Genomic DNA, 14,815 nt, shown 5'->3' on the forward strand with positions numbered 1-14,815 from the left:
TTTACTTTATCTTAGGGATCCTGCCTTTCAGATGATTACAGTTACCAAGAAAACAGGCCTTGGTCTGAAGATCCTAGGAGGGATTAACCGGAATGAAGGTCCATTGGTATATATTCAGGAAATCATTCCTGGAGGAGACTGTTATAAGGTAAAAACGAAGATAAAATAACTCTTCACCTAAAAGACAAAACCACTAGTGATGAGGTTTGTTTCGTCATCAGTAAGTTTTTTATGTTAATTTAGTGTCCACTGTGACCATTTCTCAGTGAAAGACACAGAGAGTGGAAGTAGGCCTTGACACTCAAGGAGCTTTAACTTAACAAATGCATAAGAAAAAAATGAATTAAATATGAAAATAGCAGATTTTAAGCTCTAACTAAAGGCTATATATTTTTAATTATATGCTGTTCAACTTTTATTCTAAGTCTGAGAGAAATCATATCTAAAGACATGTTCTCTATTCATTGCTCTGAGTTTGGGTTAACTTAGATCAGTTAAACTCTGTTCATTTGGCCTCTCTTAAATGCAAAGCAGAACTAAGCAAATAAAATCTACTCATTTGTGAATTTGCAGTAATTCTTGATAAGTTTGTTGTCACTTACTAGTTGTCCATATGAGAAATTAGATTTAGAATTAAGGATAGAAAATATCTTTTTTAGGAATGAGAAAGCCTTACTTTTCTCATCACTGTAAGAAATACGTAAATCATGAATTCGTCTTTGCTCTTGTTGCTAGGAAGCTCAGATTTATATTTGAAGCACCTAGTTAACAAACTGATTACTATATTTTCGTGCTCATTTCTCTTGAATTTCATGTTATTTCTGTTTTGCTAACATGATTCTATATTTCTTTTGTTGAAAATTTCTTCCAATCCTTTTTGGAGAGATATAGTATATAAAGAATTTAATAAAATAGTCTATTAATATCAAGCTATTTAACATGAGACAGGATCCTCTTACAAAGTTTGTTTATATTGTTCTTATTCTAGTTGTTTTTGTTGAATAAATAGTCCTACCCTTACCCCCCAGTCCTATCCTGAACACTGTTTAGCAAACAGTTTGTTTATTCAAGTGGATTTTTTTCCATGTTGGGGAAAAAAAAAAAATCAATTTAACCAAAACTTTCAAAGCAATATACTTAAATTTTCTCAGGCTTGTGAAGATAATACAGTGTCTTCCTAATACAGTTAACCAAGCTGTAAGTGTTATACAGTAGGTATAGGATATTGTCTCTGGAGTAGGAAATCGCAACCCACTCTAGTATTCTTGCCTGGAGAATCCCGGGGACAGAGGAGCCTGGCAAGGTACAGTCCATGGGGTCGCAAAGCGTCAATCAGACATGACTGAGCAACTGAGCATACAAACATACAATAGGATATTATAATGATATAATTTTGGGCTCCTGAGTTTTATTTATTAACTAAATAAGAGCATACTTAAATGCTAAATTTAAACAAATTCAAACAAACAAAAGAAAATTTTTCTTTTAAGAATTGAGATATATTACTTTAGTTTTAAAGCTAAAGGGTGTGTGTATTCAGTATGGCTAAGCTATTTCTTAGACTATACTTGAAGTAATGCAGTGGATTATGGTACCTAACAAGTGATAAGAATTTACTTTTAAGACAAACATCAATTTGTGCTTTTTTTCCCCATGAAAAATATTTGTACTTAGAGTAATAGTAGTGACTAGGTGCTGAGTGACTCATCTCCTGTCAACAATCACTGAATAAGAAATTATACCTGTAATATACATTTTCTCTTGCTGATTTTCTGAGAATTTCGTTGTTTGAAAGGTTATTAGAAAGCAAAACCATGTAATAAAGTATATTCTGTATTTACCACTAGAGAGCAGCATTGAGTTATTAATGTATTTTTACAGTATTTGGTTGTGTCCAAGAGAAGAAAATTGCCAAAATAGAGAAGGGTGTAGACAGAGAAGAATAAGTGAGTTTGCAATGCTTACAGTTGCTTTTATGTTCTTCCTCAAGATGGAGAAGTACATACATTTTTTGCTCTGAAAAGACAAAGTAATTCAATTTTGTATAAAAATATTTTTAATGAATAATAGAATTTACTTTGTTCTAAATACTGTGTTCTTGCCCAAAAAATCCCCATGGACAAAGGAGCCTGGTGGACTACAGTCTATGGTGTCACAAAGAGTTGGATACAACTGAGCGACTAAACAACAGCAACAACAAATACTGTGTTAGGCTTGTTAATAAACTTCTAATCTGCACACATTTCTGCATGTATATTCACAGAATAGGAAACAGAGGCTCATAGGTTATCCTTATTAAGTTGGTACACTGAGCAACTGTTAATATTTTTTAAATGCATATGAGTACTTTCACTTGCTGTAATTTTAACATTATATTGTTTCAGAGTTAATAATATAGCCAATCTCAAGCTTATAGATAGATTATATTTAATTTATATTTCCAAACTTTTATAGATAGGGGGTTGTTGGAATTAATTATCTTTAGTTAATCATGGCTAGCTTCCCCCCCTTCCCCTCATACACACACAAAAATATTTTTCCTCTTGGAAGATATGAAATAAAATACTGGTTAAGTAACCAAAATGGTCATGTTTCTTTGAAAAAAACATATTCAGAGTTCAAACTTGAAACATCTTGAAATGTTTTTGCTGCTTTGAGTAGGAAAGAAGATTCTTGATTGTCCCAACTCTAAGAACAAGAGGTAGCCTATTGGTTAGGAACAACTATAATAGGTACTGAGTTAAGGGAAGGATTAAATATGGGAACTCCAAGGCTCTTTTCTCTCCACCAGCCAATTCCGTATCAGTTTGGAGTCCTCAGTGTTCAGTCTTAGAAATTTTGGGGAGTGGGACATTCCTTTGACCTTCATACACACATATCCAATTGCCTGATCCACATCTTCGCTTGGATCTCTTCAAGGCATCTCACATACAACTTGTCTGAGGCAGGATTTATGATAGTCATGTCGTACCTTCCATCTACCCATTTCTACCCAAATAGGCCTTCTGCCAGTGTTCCCAGTTTCTGTGAATAACACCTTCCAATTGCACAAAGTCAGAAAACCAGATCTCCTCCTAAATACTTCCTCTCCCTTAACACCCATATCTAATTCATTAGTACTTACTGTTGACTGTTTCTAAATAGCTCTTGAATTCATCAGTCTTCTTGATCTCCACTGCCATCACCTTTGTTTAAGTTGTCATCAGTTTATATCAAACCTCACAGAGAGCTTTGTCTGTTCTTATGCACCATTCCTATTTCCCTCTCAACCAAGCCTACTAATACTTAATTGGCTACAAGGCTCTGTATAGGGTGACTTCTGCCCCTCACTTCTCTGACTCACCATTCCTGCGCTTTCAGAGTAGCATTCTTTCAGTCCTTGGAAGGGGCCAGTTTCTTTCTCATCTTGTATGCTGCTCCCCCTGACTATCACTACCCCATGACTTTTAAACATGAGCCCAAAGACCCCTTCCACAGAGAGGTGTTCCCTGTGTTCCCCGCACCCACGCCACCACCCAAGTCTGGGGCCAGGTGTTTCCTGTCTGCACGCCTTTCCTTCCTGTCTCCTGTCTGTTTGTTTCTCGCCTTCATAGTCACCAGGGTCAGCTTGTGATCGTACATCAGTACCTGTGACTGTGTTTACCAGCTCTGCCTGAACCACAAATCTGAGGATGTCTCCTAAGTGCACAGACCTTATCTGTTTTATTCACAATAATATCTTTAGTCCCTGGCATGGTACCTGACACATATTGATTACTAAATTAATAACCAATGAATGAGTAATTCTTTAGTCATGTTGCTGAGAATTACTGATTTGCCTATTTACCTTTCAACTGCCACTATCTGGGCTCCACACCAAAGTGCCTTTTCTTCCTAGCTCTTTGTGTCTAATTCTGAACAATACTTTTTTTTTTTTTTTCCTTTCTCTGCTAGTACTGTAAGGAGAGCAGGCAGGAATCAGACATTTTTCTTCAAACCCGATATATTTTGTTTACCTGATTCTAGACTACACACACACACACGTACAGTCAGCTCTCCATATCCTTAGATTCCAAAGCTATGGGCTCAACCAACCTCAAATTGAAAATATTCAAAAACACAAATTCCAGAAAATTCCAAAAAGCAAACTTGAATTTGCCATAAGACAATCATTGACATAGAGTCTGCATTGTATTGGGTATGACAAGTAATCCAGAGATGATTTAAAGTGCACAGGGAGGGTATGCATGGATTTCATGCCGCTATCACAGCATTTCATGTAAGGAGCTGAGCATCTGTGAATTTTGGTATCCAGCACCGAGAAGTGACTGTGTGCATATAGAAACACACCAATATTTATAAAACAGGTGTATAGATGAGTAGTCACATGTGTATGTACATGCACATGTGTGCATGCGCTCAGCTTAGCACGCGCTAAGTTGCTTCAGTCATGCCTGACTCTTTGTGACCCCATGGACTGCAGCCTGCTAGGCTCCTGTGTCCATGAAGACACAGGCACGAATACTGGAATGGGTTACCATGCCCTGCTCCAGGGGATCTTCCCAATCCAGGGATCAAACTCGCATCTTTTATGTCTCCTGTATTGGCAGGTGTGTTCTTTACCACTAGCACCACCTAGGATGTTCTGTACACACACATAGGGGTTTCTGTGTGTACATATGTCTATGTGTATATTCTCTCCAGCATCTCTGAAATTGAAATGGATCTTATAGTAAATGTCATAGTGTAACCGACAGTGTATTTTCTCTTAGCATTACATAAAATAATGGTGTATCTCATAATCAGTATTATGGATCTTAGATGTGATATATTCAGGATTTTTTTTTTTTTGGTCCAATCTTACAGATTAAGACAAAGATCATATAAATGGATACTAGTAGTCATTGCTCACAAAGGATTATAGCTGGACATATCTAACTTTGAAAAGAAATCTATTTTCAGGATATGGTGTGTCACTGGAACTGGGACAAAGGCTTTTTGGCTAGGTAGGACAAAGGTCTCTAGATGACAAGGGGCAGAGAAACCAATCCTTTGGTGGGAGCTAAAGCAGTAGCAGCCAAGAGGATTCACATTTCAATGTCACGCACTTTTCTCCTTTGCCGCTGTTATTTGTGTTAGAGCCACCTTAATTTCCTCAGTGTTTCCTGGGCCTCTTTCATTTATTGTGGACCTGTTCTATACTTGGCACTATGCTCAGGGAAATAACCATGAAAAGGGCATAGTTCTGGTCAGTTGAAAGAATGTGTGCTGTTAATTTGGGAGTTGCTGAAGTAATATAGTCTAATGGGGAAGAAAAAGATATGTAAACAAATAAGGATAGTACGGAGTAAGTACAGTAATATAGAGAAGTGAAAGTGCCTTTGGAGCAAAGATAAGGAGGCAGTTAAGTAAATCTGTGGAGTTGGAGAAAACCTACAGCATAGATAATGTTTGAATTTGGCAGTGAAGTTTAAATGAGAGTTCCTCAGACAGAAGTGTCAAGGTGAGTGGTGGCGTTCTAGACAAGAATTAATATGTATAAGCACACTAAAGTTTGAAAGACCATGGCAGGTTTGAAGTACATTTTCTGAGAATAGGATGAAGAATTTATATGCTGAGGAGGGAAAGTGGATATGAGGCTAGAAAAAGTAGGTTGCATCTAGTTTGTTGTTCTGGGTTTGGGAAATTCAGGAGTTTCAGCTTTTCCCGTCAGTGGACAGTCATCAAGGGTTCTTAATTTGAGGACTGGGAGGATTAAATTTTCTATCACTTTGAAAATTGCCTTCAACAGATATGGAATTCTGATTCACCTCTCCGTAACACCTACAATGTGTTAGGATTTTATATGCGTTATTTATCATAGCAACCTTGTGCAATAGGTACTTATTCCCCACCTCACAGCTAAGAAAATGAGTCTCATGGAGATTAAATAAATTGCCTGCATTCTTGTTAATAACTGGTATTGTGAGAGGATACCTCCATTGCCACTTGATGAAATTATGGGAAAGAAATCCAAAAGCTCGCAGGAGCAGTCTTTGTGTTGAGAAATACTGAGTTAGAGTCAGGCTGTGTAGATAGTTTCTGACACTGTGGTCATACATTGTTTGGTAAACTCTGTAATAGTCATTATAATATGAAATGGACAGTGTTGGCAGTTTTTAACAGAAGTATTCAAGTATTCAAGAATGCATTATTATTTCAACATCTTTATAAATGTCAATGAGAATGAATTCAGACTGAAGCTGGGTGTGTGAAAGTGCTTGGCACCTTGCCTGTCATGTTATGTGGTTGCTCAGTAAGTGCTGAATCAGAATCTAGACAGTGTGGAAGAGGCCTTGGCAAATCCCTGAAGTCACTATCTTCACAGACACATTAATCAAGCTGGGGTAGAATTCACAGGCTTTGAATGCCAGACTTTTACAGAAATAGCTTTGTTTTAGTTTGCAGGTTCTGACTTTTAAACCGGTTCAGAAATTCACATGATCAGCTAAGATCTTATTCTTGGAGGCAAAAGAAAAAGAAAAAAAAAAAAAACTGCTGCAAGTACTCTTTAGAAAGAAAAATATATATAAACACCAGCAGCCACAGTCAGAGACTTTCTTCTTCTCTGACTCTTGTCTTCTTGGAAAACACTACTTCAGTACATTGGTGTACCTTAATATTAATATAAGATGTGTTAAATTGCCTCCTGAGAGCTTTTTCTCTGTATGGCTAATACCGTGTGGCCAGAGAAGAGATTGTGGGAGAAGGTAGGCCACCTCAATCCTGTTACGGACTTCTGTTTTCTGAAGTCCTTTTCTCCATAACACTGACAACCAGCTGTGGTTTCTATAAGATACAAAGAGAGGAACTGTCTCTGGCGATTTAGAATTTAGTTCTTTGTTCTTTGTGGATGAGATGCACCTCCTGCATCACCTTCCTTCACCTTCTCTCATTGTTTATGAACATCTTAGCTAGCAATCTGTGGAGCTCAAATTTGAATTCAGATCTATCTGGTTTCCATGCCTCATTCTCTTTTCTCCTCACCAGTCCACTGCCTCTGAAGGCTCCTGCCCAAATAGCAGACAGTGGAGTTGCCATCTGGCCTCTAGTCATCATCATGGAATTTTCCCTTTCCAAGGAAGTTTAATAAAAACCAGGAACTGTTAATACTAAGAGTATTTAGGGTAAAACAAAACAACCAAATATTTACTGTCCACCACCCCACTTCTAAAAGAACTTTTTTCCCCTTGTCAGAGTCCTTCAAATGCTTTGCTTCAATGAAGCAGAGCTTCCTTCATTGTTCCCTTTCTTTCCCTAAGTTATTGCCAGGCTTTGGGATATAAGTCAATAGTAGTGTAGTCATTAAATTTCAGTTATAATCTGCCTTTTTAAGCTGATTCTAAGGAAGAATTTTTTGCAGATTCCAAATGGGATAGAGTTGGATTTAACAGACATTTATTTATTTTTAAGTTAGATTTTAAAAAAATCACTATTTGACCCTACTTCCAGTGCAAATTTTGGAATATAGAACCAAAATAAAATAAAATTCATCTAGTTAGAAACATTGTTGAGCTTAAATGTCATGAAATGAAAGTCACTCAGTCGTGTCCAACTCTTTGCAATCCCAAGGACTATGCAGTCCTTGGAATTCTTCAGGCCAGAATACTGGAGTGGGTAGCTGTTCCCTTCTCCAGGAGATCTTCCCATCCCAGGAATTGAACTGGGGTCTCCCGCATTGCAGGTGGATTCTTTACCAACTGAGCCACCAGGGAAGCCCTAAATGTTATGAGTGTTTGCTTTATTTCAATGGGATGGAAATTTTCTCTTCTTTTAATAATGTAACATTTTACACATACAAAAAGATATTGGAGCAGATATCTGACTTATAAAGCATAATGATGAACACCCATGAGTCCACTTAGACTTCACTGTTTGACTTAAATAGAAAATATTGCTATTAAGTCTTCCTATGTGTTTTCCTCCCACTCCATTATATTCTCCACCCTCCTTTTCAGAATTAAGTGCTCTCCAGAATTTTGTTTGTTCTTTGGTAACTTTTACCAGCCATATCTTTTTGCCTATGGCGAAAAGGTTGTTTTGTTTCTTTGTTTGTCACCATTTCACTTTAATCTCAGGGAAGTGACATCCTCAGGCTAATATTTAGCATATTAAATCGCAAGTTCTCATATGTAAGTTTCTAAGTATAGTCTGAACATAGTTGACTTCAATGCATATGTTACCAAAGTCTGTCATCAGACTTGATTTTATAAAATATTACAAAATCAGCTCCTTCATTTTACTGAACATGTAGCATCCATATGGTAGATACTTTCTCCATGCTGCTTAGCCTTTTCCAGCATTACTATTGTGTTTTAGTCCCCATACATTGATCAAATGGAAGGAGGGGGGAAAAAAATCACTTGTGAATATAGCAATTGTGTATTCTCAAACTTTGCTAGTTATATTTAATCACATGCTTATAAAATCCAAATTAGTTTTCAAATACTATATATTTTAAATCAAATTGACTTTGTGGTTTTATGTTTATATTTCAGAATGGTCATAGGGTCATTATTCATTTAGATTATCTTATCTTTTATTACACAATATTAGAAATAACATGTTTATATTTATTTGCCTTCCTGTATACTCAGTGTTCAGTGTAAGAGATAATAAAAAATACATTTTTTAAAAAAAAACATTGTTACTCAACAGTAAAGTAACCATAAATCACCATTGTTATATATAATGCAGTTCAAATCAAAGATTAGTTATCCAAGGATATAGCTTAGACGATAAGGCTTTTTAAAAGCTATTTCCTTGAATTTGTGGAATTAAATACCCTCAAGGGTAAAAATGCTTTTTGACTTTATAAACTTTTCCCTAGTTGTAGAAATAATGCTTTCTGTATTTGTACTAATGATTGAGAAGCATCTTAGGAACTGAAAATGAAGAGAGTTCATTTTTCATTTTCCAGTTTGAATTAAAAGATGAATGAAAACCAAGAAAACTTACCTAATGTATACATTGAATCTTGTAACATTTATGCTTTGTCTTATACAGTTAGGCTAGTTTTAGGCAAGGGGACCTCCCAGGTAGCTTAGTGGTAAAGAAACTGCCTGTCAAAGCAGGAGATGCAGGAGACGCAGGTTCAGTCCCTGGTTCGGGAAGATCCTCTGGAGGAGGAAATGGCAACCCACTCCAGTATTCTTGAACAGAGGAGCCTGGTGGCCTATAGTCAATGGGGTTGCAGGAGTCGGACACGACTTAGCACACACGCGTATAGTCATTGGCAGAGATAGGTCCTGGAAAAGACAATGCCAGGCAGCCAGTTAGGATTGGTTGTTATTAGTAGGATGTCAGTAGAACTCCTTGTATAACCAGCTGGTTCTTTGTCAGTCACAGGAAGGACAGCAGATCCAAAAAAGATGATGTTTGACCATGAACAGAAATGTGGGTAGAATCAATTTAGTTAAGATCATTGGCAGAATTTTAAAAAATTCTAACCGTGAAAATAACTCTTAATGTGTGATGGGTTGAAAGATACAGGAATGCTTAGAAATTAAACTGAATGAGTCTTATATTCTGAAATATCCTAGAATTATTTGGCCTACTTTATCACAGACAGACCTGTTTTTGTCTCAAACAACTGACCTTTTAAAACAGGCTTCTTTTCCTAGTATACCAGGCTGTGTCTTCATATCTTCAGGATACCTTAACATGAAAGTTTATTCTAGGAATACATGAGCATTTCCATTTCATTCATGTATATTAGCAAAGTGAAAGTCACTCAGTTGTGTCTGAATCTTTGTGACCGCATGGAATACACAGTCCGTGGAATTCTCCAGGCCCGACTACTGGAGTGGGTAGACTTTCCCTTCTCCAGAGAATCTTCCCAACCCAGGAATCAAACCCAGGTCTCCCACATAGCAGGAAGATTCTTTACCAGCTGAGCCACAAGGGAAGCCCAAGATTACTGGAATGGGTAGCCTTTCCCTTCTCCAGGGGATCTTCCTGACCCAGGAATCGAACTGGGGTCTCCCAGATTACAGGCGGATTCTTTACGAACTGAGCTATCAGGAAAACTTGTACATTACCAAGCCAGACTTTAATAAAAACTTTTTACTGTTGAAACTCTTTGTCAAAAATTTTCTTTTTACTCTTTTCTTTAAGTCATTCTCTACTAATACTGTGCTTTGCTTTAATTGTATTAAATTAATACACAGAAATCCCTTGCATTCCTGTGCACTGAGAAAACAAAGAGAAATTAAGGAAACAATCCCATTCACCATTAAGACGAAAAGAATAAAATACTTAGGAATGAATTTACCTAAAGAAACAAAAGACCTATGTATAGAAAACTATAAAACACTGATGAAAGAAATCAAAGATGACACAAATAGATGGAGAAATATACCATGTTCATGGATTGGAAGAATCAATGTAGTGAAAATGAGTATACTTCCCAAAGCAATCTACAGATTCAGTGCAATTCCCCATCAAGCTACCAATGGTACTTTTCACAGAACTAGAACAAATAATTTCACAATTGGTATGGAAACACATAAAACCTCAAATAGCCAAAGCAATCTTGAGAAAGAAGAATGGAACTGGAGGAATCAACCTGCCTGACTTCAGACTACACTACAAAGTTACAGTCATCAAGACAGTATGGTACTGGCACAAAAACAGAAGTACAGATCAATGGAACAAAATAGAAAGCCCAGAGATAAATCCACACACCTATGGACACCTTATCTTCTACAAAGGAGGCAAAAATATATAATGGAGAAAAGACAATCTCTTTAGCAAGTGGTGCTGGGAAAACTGATCAACCACTTGTAAAAGAATGAAACTAGAACACTTTCTAACACCATACACAAAAATAAACTCAAAATGGATTAAAGATCTAAATGTAACACCAGAAACTATAAAACTCCTAGAAGAAAACATAGGCAGAGCACTCTCTGACATAAATCACAGGGAGATCCTTTATGACCCATCTCCCAGAGTAATGGAAATAAAAGCAAAAATAAACAAATGGGACCTAATTAAACTTAAAAGCTTTAGCACAATGAAGGAAACTATAAGCAAGGTGTAAAGACAGCCTTCAGAATGGGAGAAAATAATAGCAAATGAAGCAACTGACAATTAATCTCAAAAACATACAAGCAGCTCAATACCAGAAAAATAAATGACCCAGTCAAAAAATGGGCCAAAGAACTAAATAGACGTTTCTCCAAAGAAGGCATACAGGTGGCTAACAAACACATGAAAAGATGCTCAACATCACTCATTATCAGAGAAATGCAAATCAAAACCACAATGAGGTACCATCTCACACCCATCAGAATGGCTGCCATCAAAAAGTCTACAAACAATAAATGCTGGAGAGGGTGTGGAGAAAAGGGAACCCTCTTATACTGTTGGTGGGAATGCAAACTAGTACAGCCACTATGGAGAAGTGTGGAGATTCCTGAAAAAGCTGGAAATAGAACTGCCATATGACCCAGCAATCCCACTGCTGGGCATACACACCAAGGAAACCAGAATTGAAAGAGACACGTGTACCCCAGTGTTCATTGCAGCACTGTTTATGATAGCTAGGACATGAAATCAACCTAGATGTCCATCAGCAGACGAATGGATAAGAAAGCTGTGGTACATATACACCATGGAATATTACTCAGCTATTAAAAACAACACATTTGACTCAGTTCTAATGAGGTGGATGAAACTGGAGTCTATTATACAGAGCGATGTGAGTCAGAAAGAAAAACACCAATACAATATATTAATGCATATATATGGAATTTAGAAAGATGGTAGTGACAACCCTATATGTGAGACCGCAAAGACCACAGGTGTAAAGAACAGACTTTTTACTCTGTGGGAGAAGGCAGGGTGGGATGATTTGAGAGAATAGCATTGAAACATGTTTATTACTGTGTGTGAAATAGATGACCAGTGCAAGCTTGATGCATGAAGCAGGGAACTCAAAGCTGGTGCACTGGGCCAACCCAGAAGGATGGGATAGGGAGGGAGGTGGGAAGAGGGTTCAGGACTGGGGGGCACATGTACACCCATGGCTGATCATGTCAATGTATGGCAAAAACACCAGAATATCATAAAGTAGTTAGCCTCCAGTTAAGTAAATTAATTAAAATTTTAAAAATTGTGTCAATAATGTTTTTAAGAAACACCTTAATCAGTTTCTTTACAAATATTATTATTTTTGTTAGGATGGACGTTTGAAACCAGGAGATCAACTTGTCTCAATAAACAAGGAGTCTATGATTGGTGTATCATTTGAAGAAGCAAAAAGCATAATTACCAGAGCCAAGTTGAGGTAACTATTCTAGCCGTAAGATAGAATGAATCATTTAGCATGTCTCCATAAAAATAGAAATTTAAGTTGTCCTAGTACTTACTTTAGACCCAAAACAAGTCTTTTCTGCTAATATTTGAAATGTCATCTTAGAATTCAATTGTACTGTATCCATAAAGTGATTTCTTTTTAATGCTAGGTCAGAATCTGCTTGGGAGATAGCATTCATAAGACAGAAATCTGACAGCAGCCATTTAGAAAATCCATCTTGTTCATCCCATTTACAAGCTACAGGAGAATATAGACCTCAAGCCTCAAAATTTAGCCTTATTTCTTCTCCTCCTGAAATACTAATTCCAAAGACCTCATCCACTCCCAAATCTACAGATGCCATTTTACCTTCTTTTAGGAGGAATCAGGTAATCTTATATTTCTCTGTTTGTTTCTCTGTTTGTCCATAAACCTCTGTGTGTCATTATGTTTGTTGTAAACATAATAGAACTATAATTTTGGTAATATAGTTTGTTAACCAATTGGTATTTCCTTGAAAGATCTTTTTTGTTTAAGATTTTTATGCTGTGCTATTAATAATTTTTCAGGTCAATGTATTCTATGTCAGGAAAATCATAATCAGGAATGACATCATGAAGATATGCTTAGATATACTCAAAACTGTGATATGAAATGTTATATTTATATTCAGATAGTCTCTCATATTATTCCATTTATTATTTTTTTCTGTTTTCTGCTTGACTGAAGACGAGCAATCTTCCTTTTTGTTCCTCAGCTCTTTTCTACACAGTGTAGGCGGATATTGTTCCCTCACATGCATATGCTGGAATATAATTCAGCTTTGTTGTTGTTCAGTTGCTGTCATCTCCGACTCTTTGCGACCCCATGGACTGCAGGATATCAGGCTTCCCTGTCCTTCACTGTCTCCTGGAGTTTGCTCAAACTCATGTCCATTGAGTTGGCAATGCCATCCATCCATCTCATCCTCTGTCACCCACTTCTCCTCTTGCCTTCAATCTTTCCCAGAATCAGGGTCTTTAACAATGAATCACACAAAAGGGGGAGTTTCTACATGGAAATCAATATAATTACAGTCATCCTTTGATATCTGTAGATATCCACGACAACCTCCTCCCAGAGCCCCCACAGCAGATACCCGAATCCAAGGATGCTAAAGTTTCTTGTATACAATGGTGTTGTATTTGCATATAATCTATGCACACCCTCCCCTTATATTTTATATCACCTCTAGATTACACTTAATAGCCAGTATATTTGCTGGTGCTGCAAATTCAAGTTTTGCTTTTTGGAACTTTCTGGAATTTTTAAAAATAGTTTCAATTTGCTGTTGATTGAATATGCAGATGCAAAACTGGCAGATACAAAGGGATGACTGTAATTACTAATCGCTACAGTGCAGTTAATAATGAATTATAGAATAGAGCATATATAATAAACTTGAAACTCAAGTAGGCTTTTAGTCAGGGGGATAAATTTCATCATAGATATCTTCAGTTTTGGGTCCATGCTAATCAGATATAGAGTTTAAGATTTTCTCTTAGCCCTTATACTTTTTCATTTGGGGTTATAATACCTTTTCAGAGACATGGTACATAGCCTTATATTTTGTTATCCTTGGTTATGGTGGAGCTTTAAAAGCAGCTGTTACTTTAATTCTAAATTGCTTTGTTTGAAGGTGAATATACCAAAATTTTAAAGGTTTCATATTTTCAGGACTGTTGCTTTAATCTCATTAATCATTCTTTTTATGTTAACATGAATACCTAGTCTGGTCTTTGACCTACTTTAGAAAATGACATTTCATATTCCTCATTTTCTTTCTTAGATAAAAACTGGATACAAGAAAACAGAAGAGATTCCAGTTAGTTCTTCAGACAACAGCCCTACAGATATGTCTAATACAGGTAAATGCACACTTAATTCCTTTTTCCTGTTATTTTTTTCAATTACTCTCTCAAGGAGGAGTGCATAAGGTGACAATAGACTTTAGAGAAGAGTGCATTGTTTCTTTTTTCTTCATTGAATAAAAGAGAAAAATTAATCTATCATGCAGTGGTCTCTGTTAGATTATGACTTTCATTGAAAATTTTCCTGAACAAGGGGTTGAAATTTTAAAAGATACATTATCATAATAGTGTTTATGAAGCTGTAATAATCAATGGACTGTTGAAACCACATAATGAAAAGTCTTCTTTAAATCAAGATTAGGTTTCCTTGTCCTTTTAGTGAAATCCTGGTGAGGTATATTAAATACACCTTTCAGAGAAATTATAGAAGGGAGCATGGCTTAAGAAAAGAAATACGTTTTATTTTCCTTGGAAGAGATTATATAGATATAAATTGGAAAACACTTGAGTATTATGAATTCAGATTGTTGGTTCTTAATTTTCATGAAATGACTTTTTGATGTTTTTAAACAATAAAGGATTAATTGTGTAAGTTACCCATAAAAAAAGGATTTTTATCAATCAATAAAGTGTTTCCAGGCTCAAA

The 14,815-nt window shown here is 36.4% G+C and overlaps 1 protein-coding gene across 10 annotated transcripts in view; it reads left to right on the top strand.

Moving 5' to 3' along the window:
• The window catches only part of STXBP4 (syntaxin binding protein 4), a 217,841-nt gene that overhangs the window by 30,344 nt on the left and 172,682 nt on the right, over positions 1-14,815 (top strand). For 9 of the 10 annotated variants that reach the window (XR_011492079.1, XM_070478469.1, XM_070478471.1 and 6 more), the window contains 4 exons: positions 16-148; positions 12,204-12,310; positions 12,489-12,708; positions 14,148-14,226. Coding sequence is in view for 9 of the 10 variants with exons in the window: in XM_070478469.1 (XP_070334570.1) it covers positions 16-148; positions 12,204-12,310; positions 12,489-12,708; positions 14,148-14,226 (539 nt within the window). In the remaining variant the exon portion in view is untranslated. The remainder of the gene's footprint in view (positions 1-15; positions 149-12,203; positions 12,311-12,488; positions 12,709-14,147; positions 14,227-14,815) is intronic. The other variant, XM_070478475.1, reaches the window with a different exon arrangement.

The sequence above is a fragment of the Odocoileus virginianus genome, chromosome 17 (assembly GCF_023699985.2).
Source record: "Odocoileus virginianus isolate 20LAN1187 ecotype Illinois chromosome 17, Ovbor_1.2, whole genome shotgun sequence".
NCBI classification, from domain to species: domain Eukaryota; kingdom Metazoa; phylum Chordata; class Mammalia; order Artiodactyla; family Cervidae; genus Odocoileus; species Odocoileus virginianus.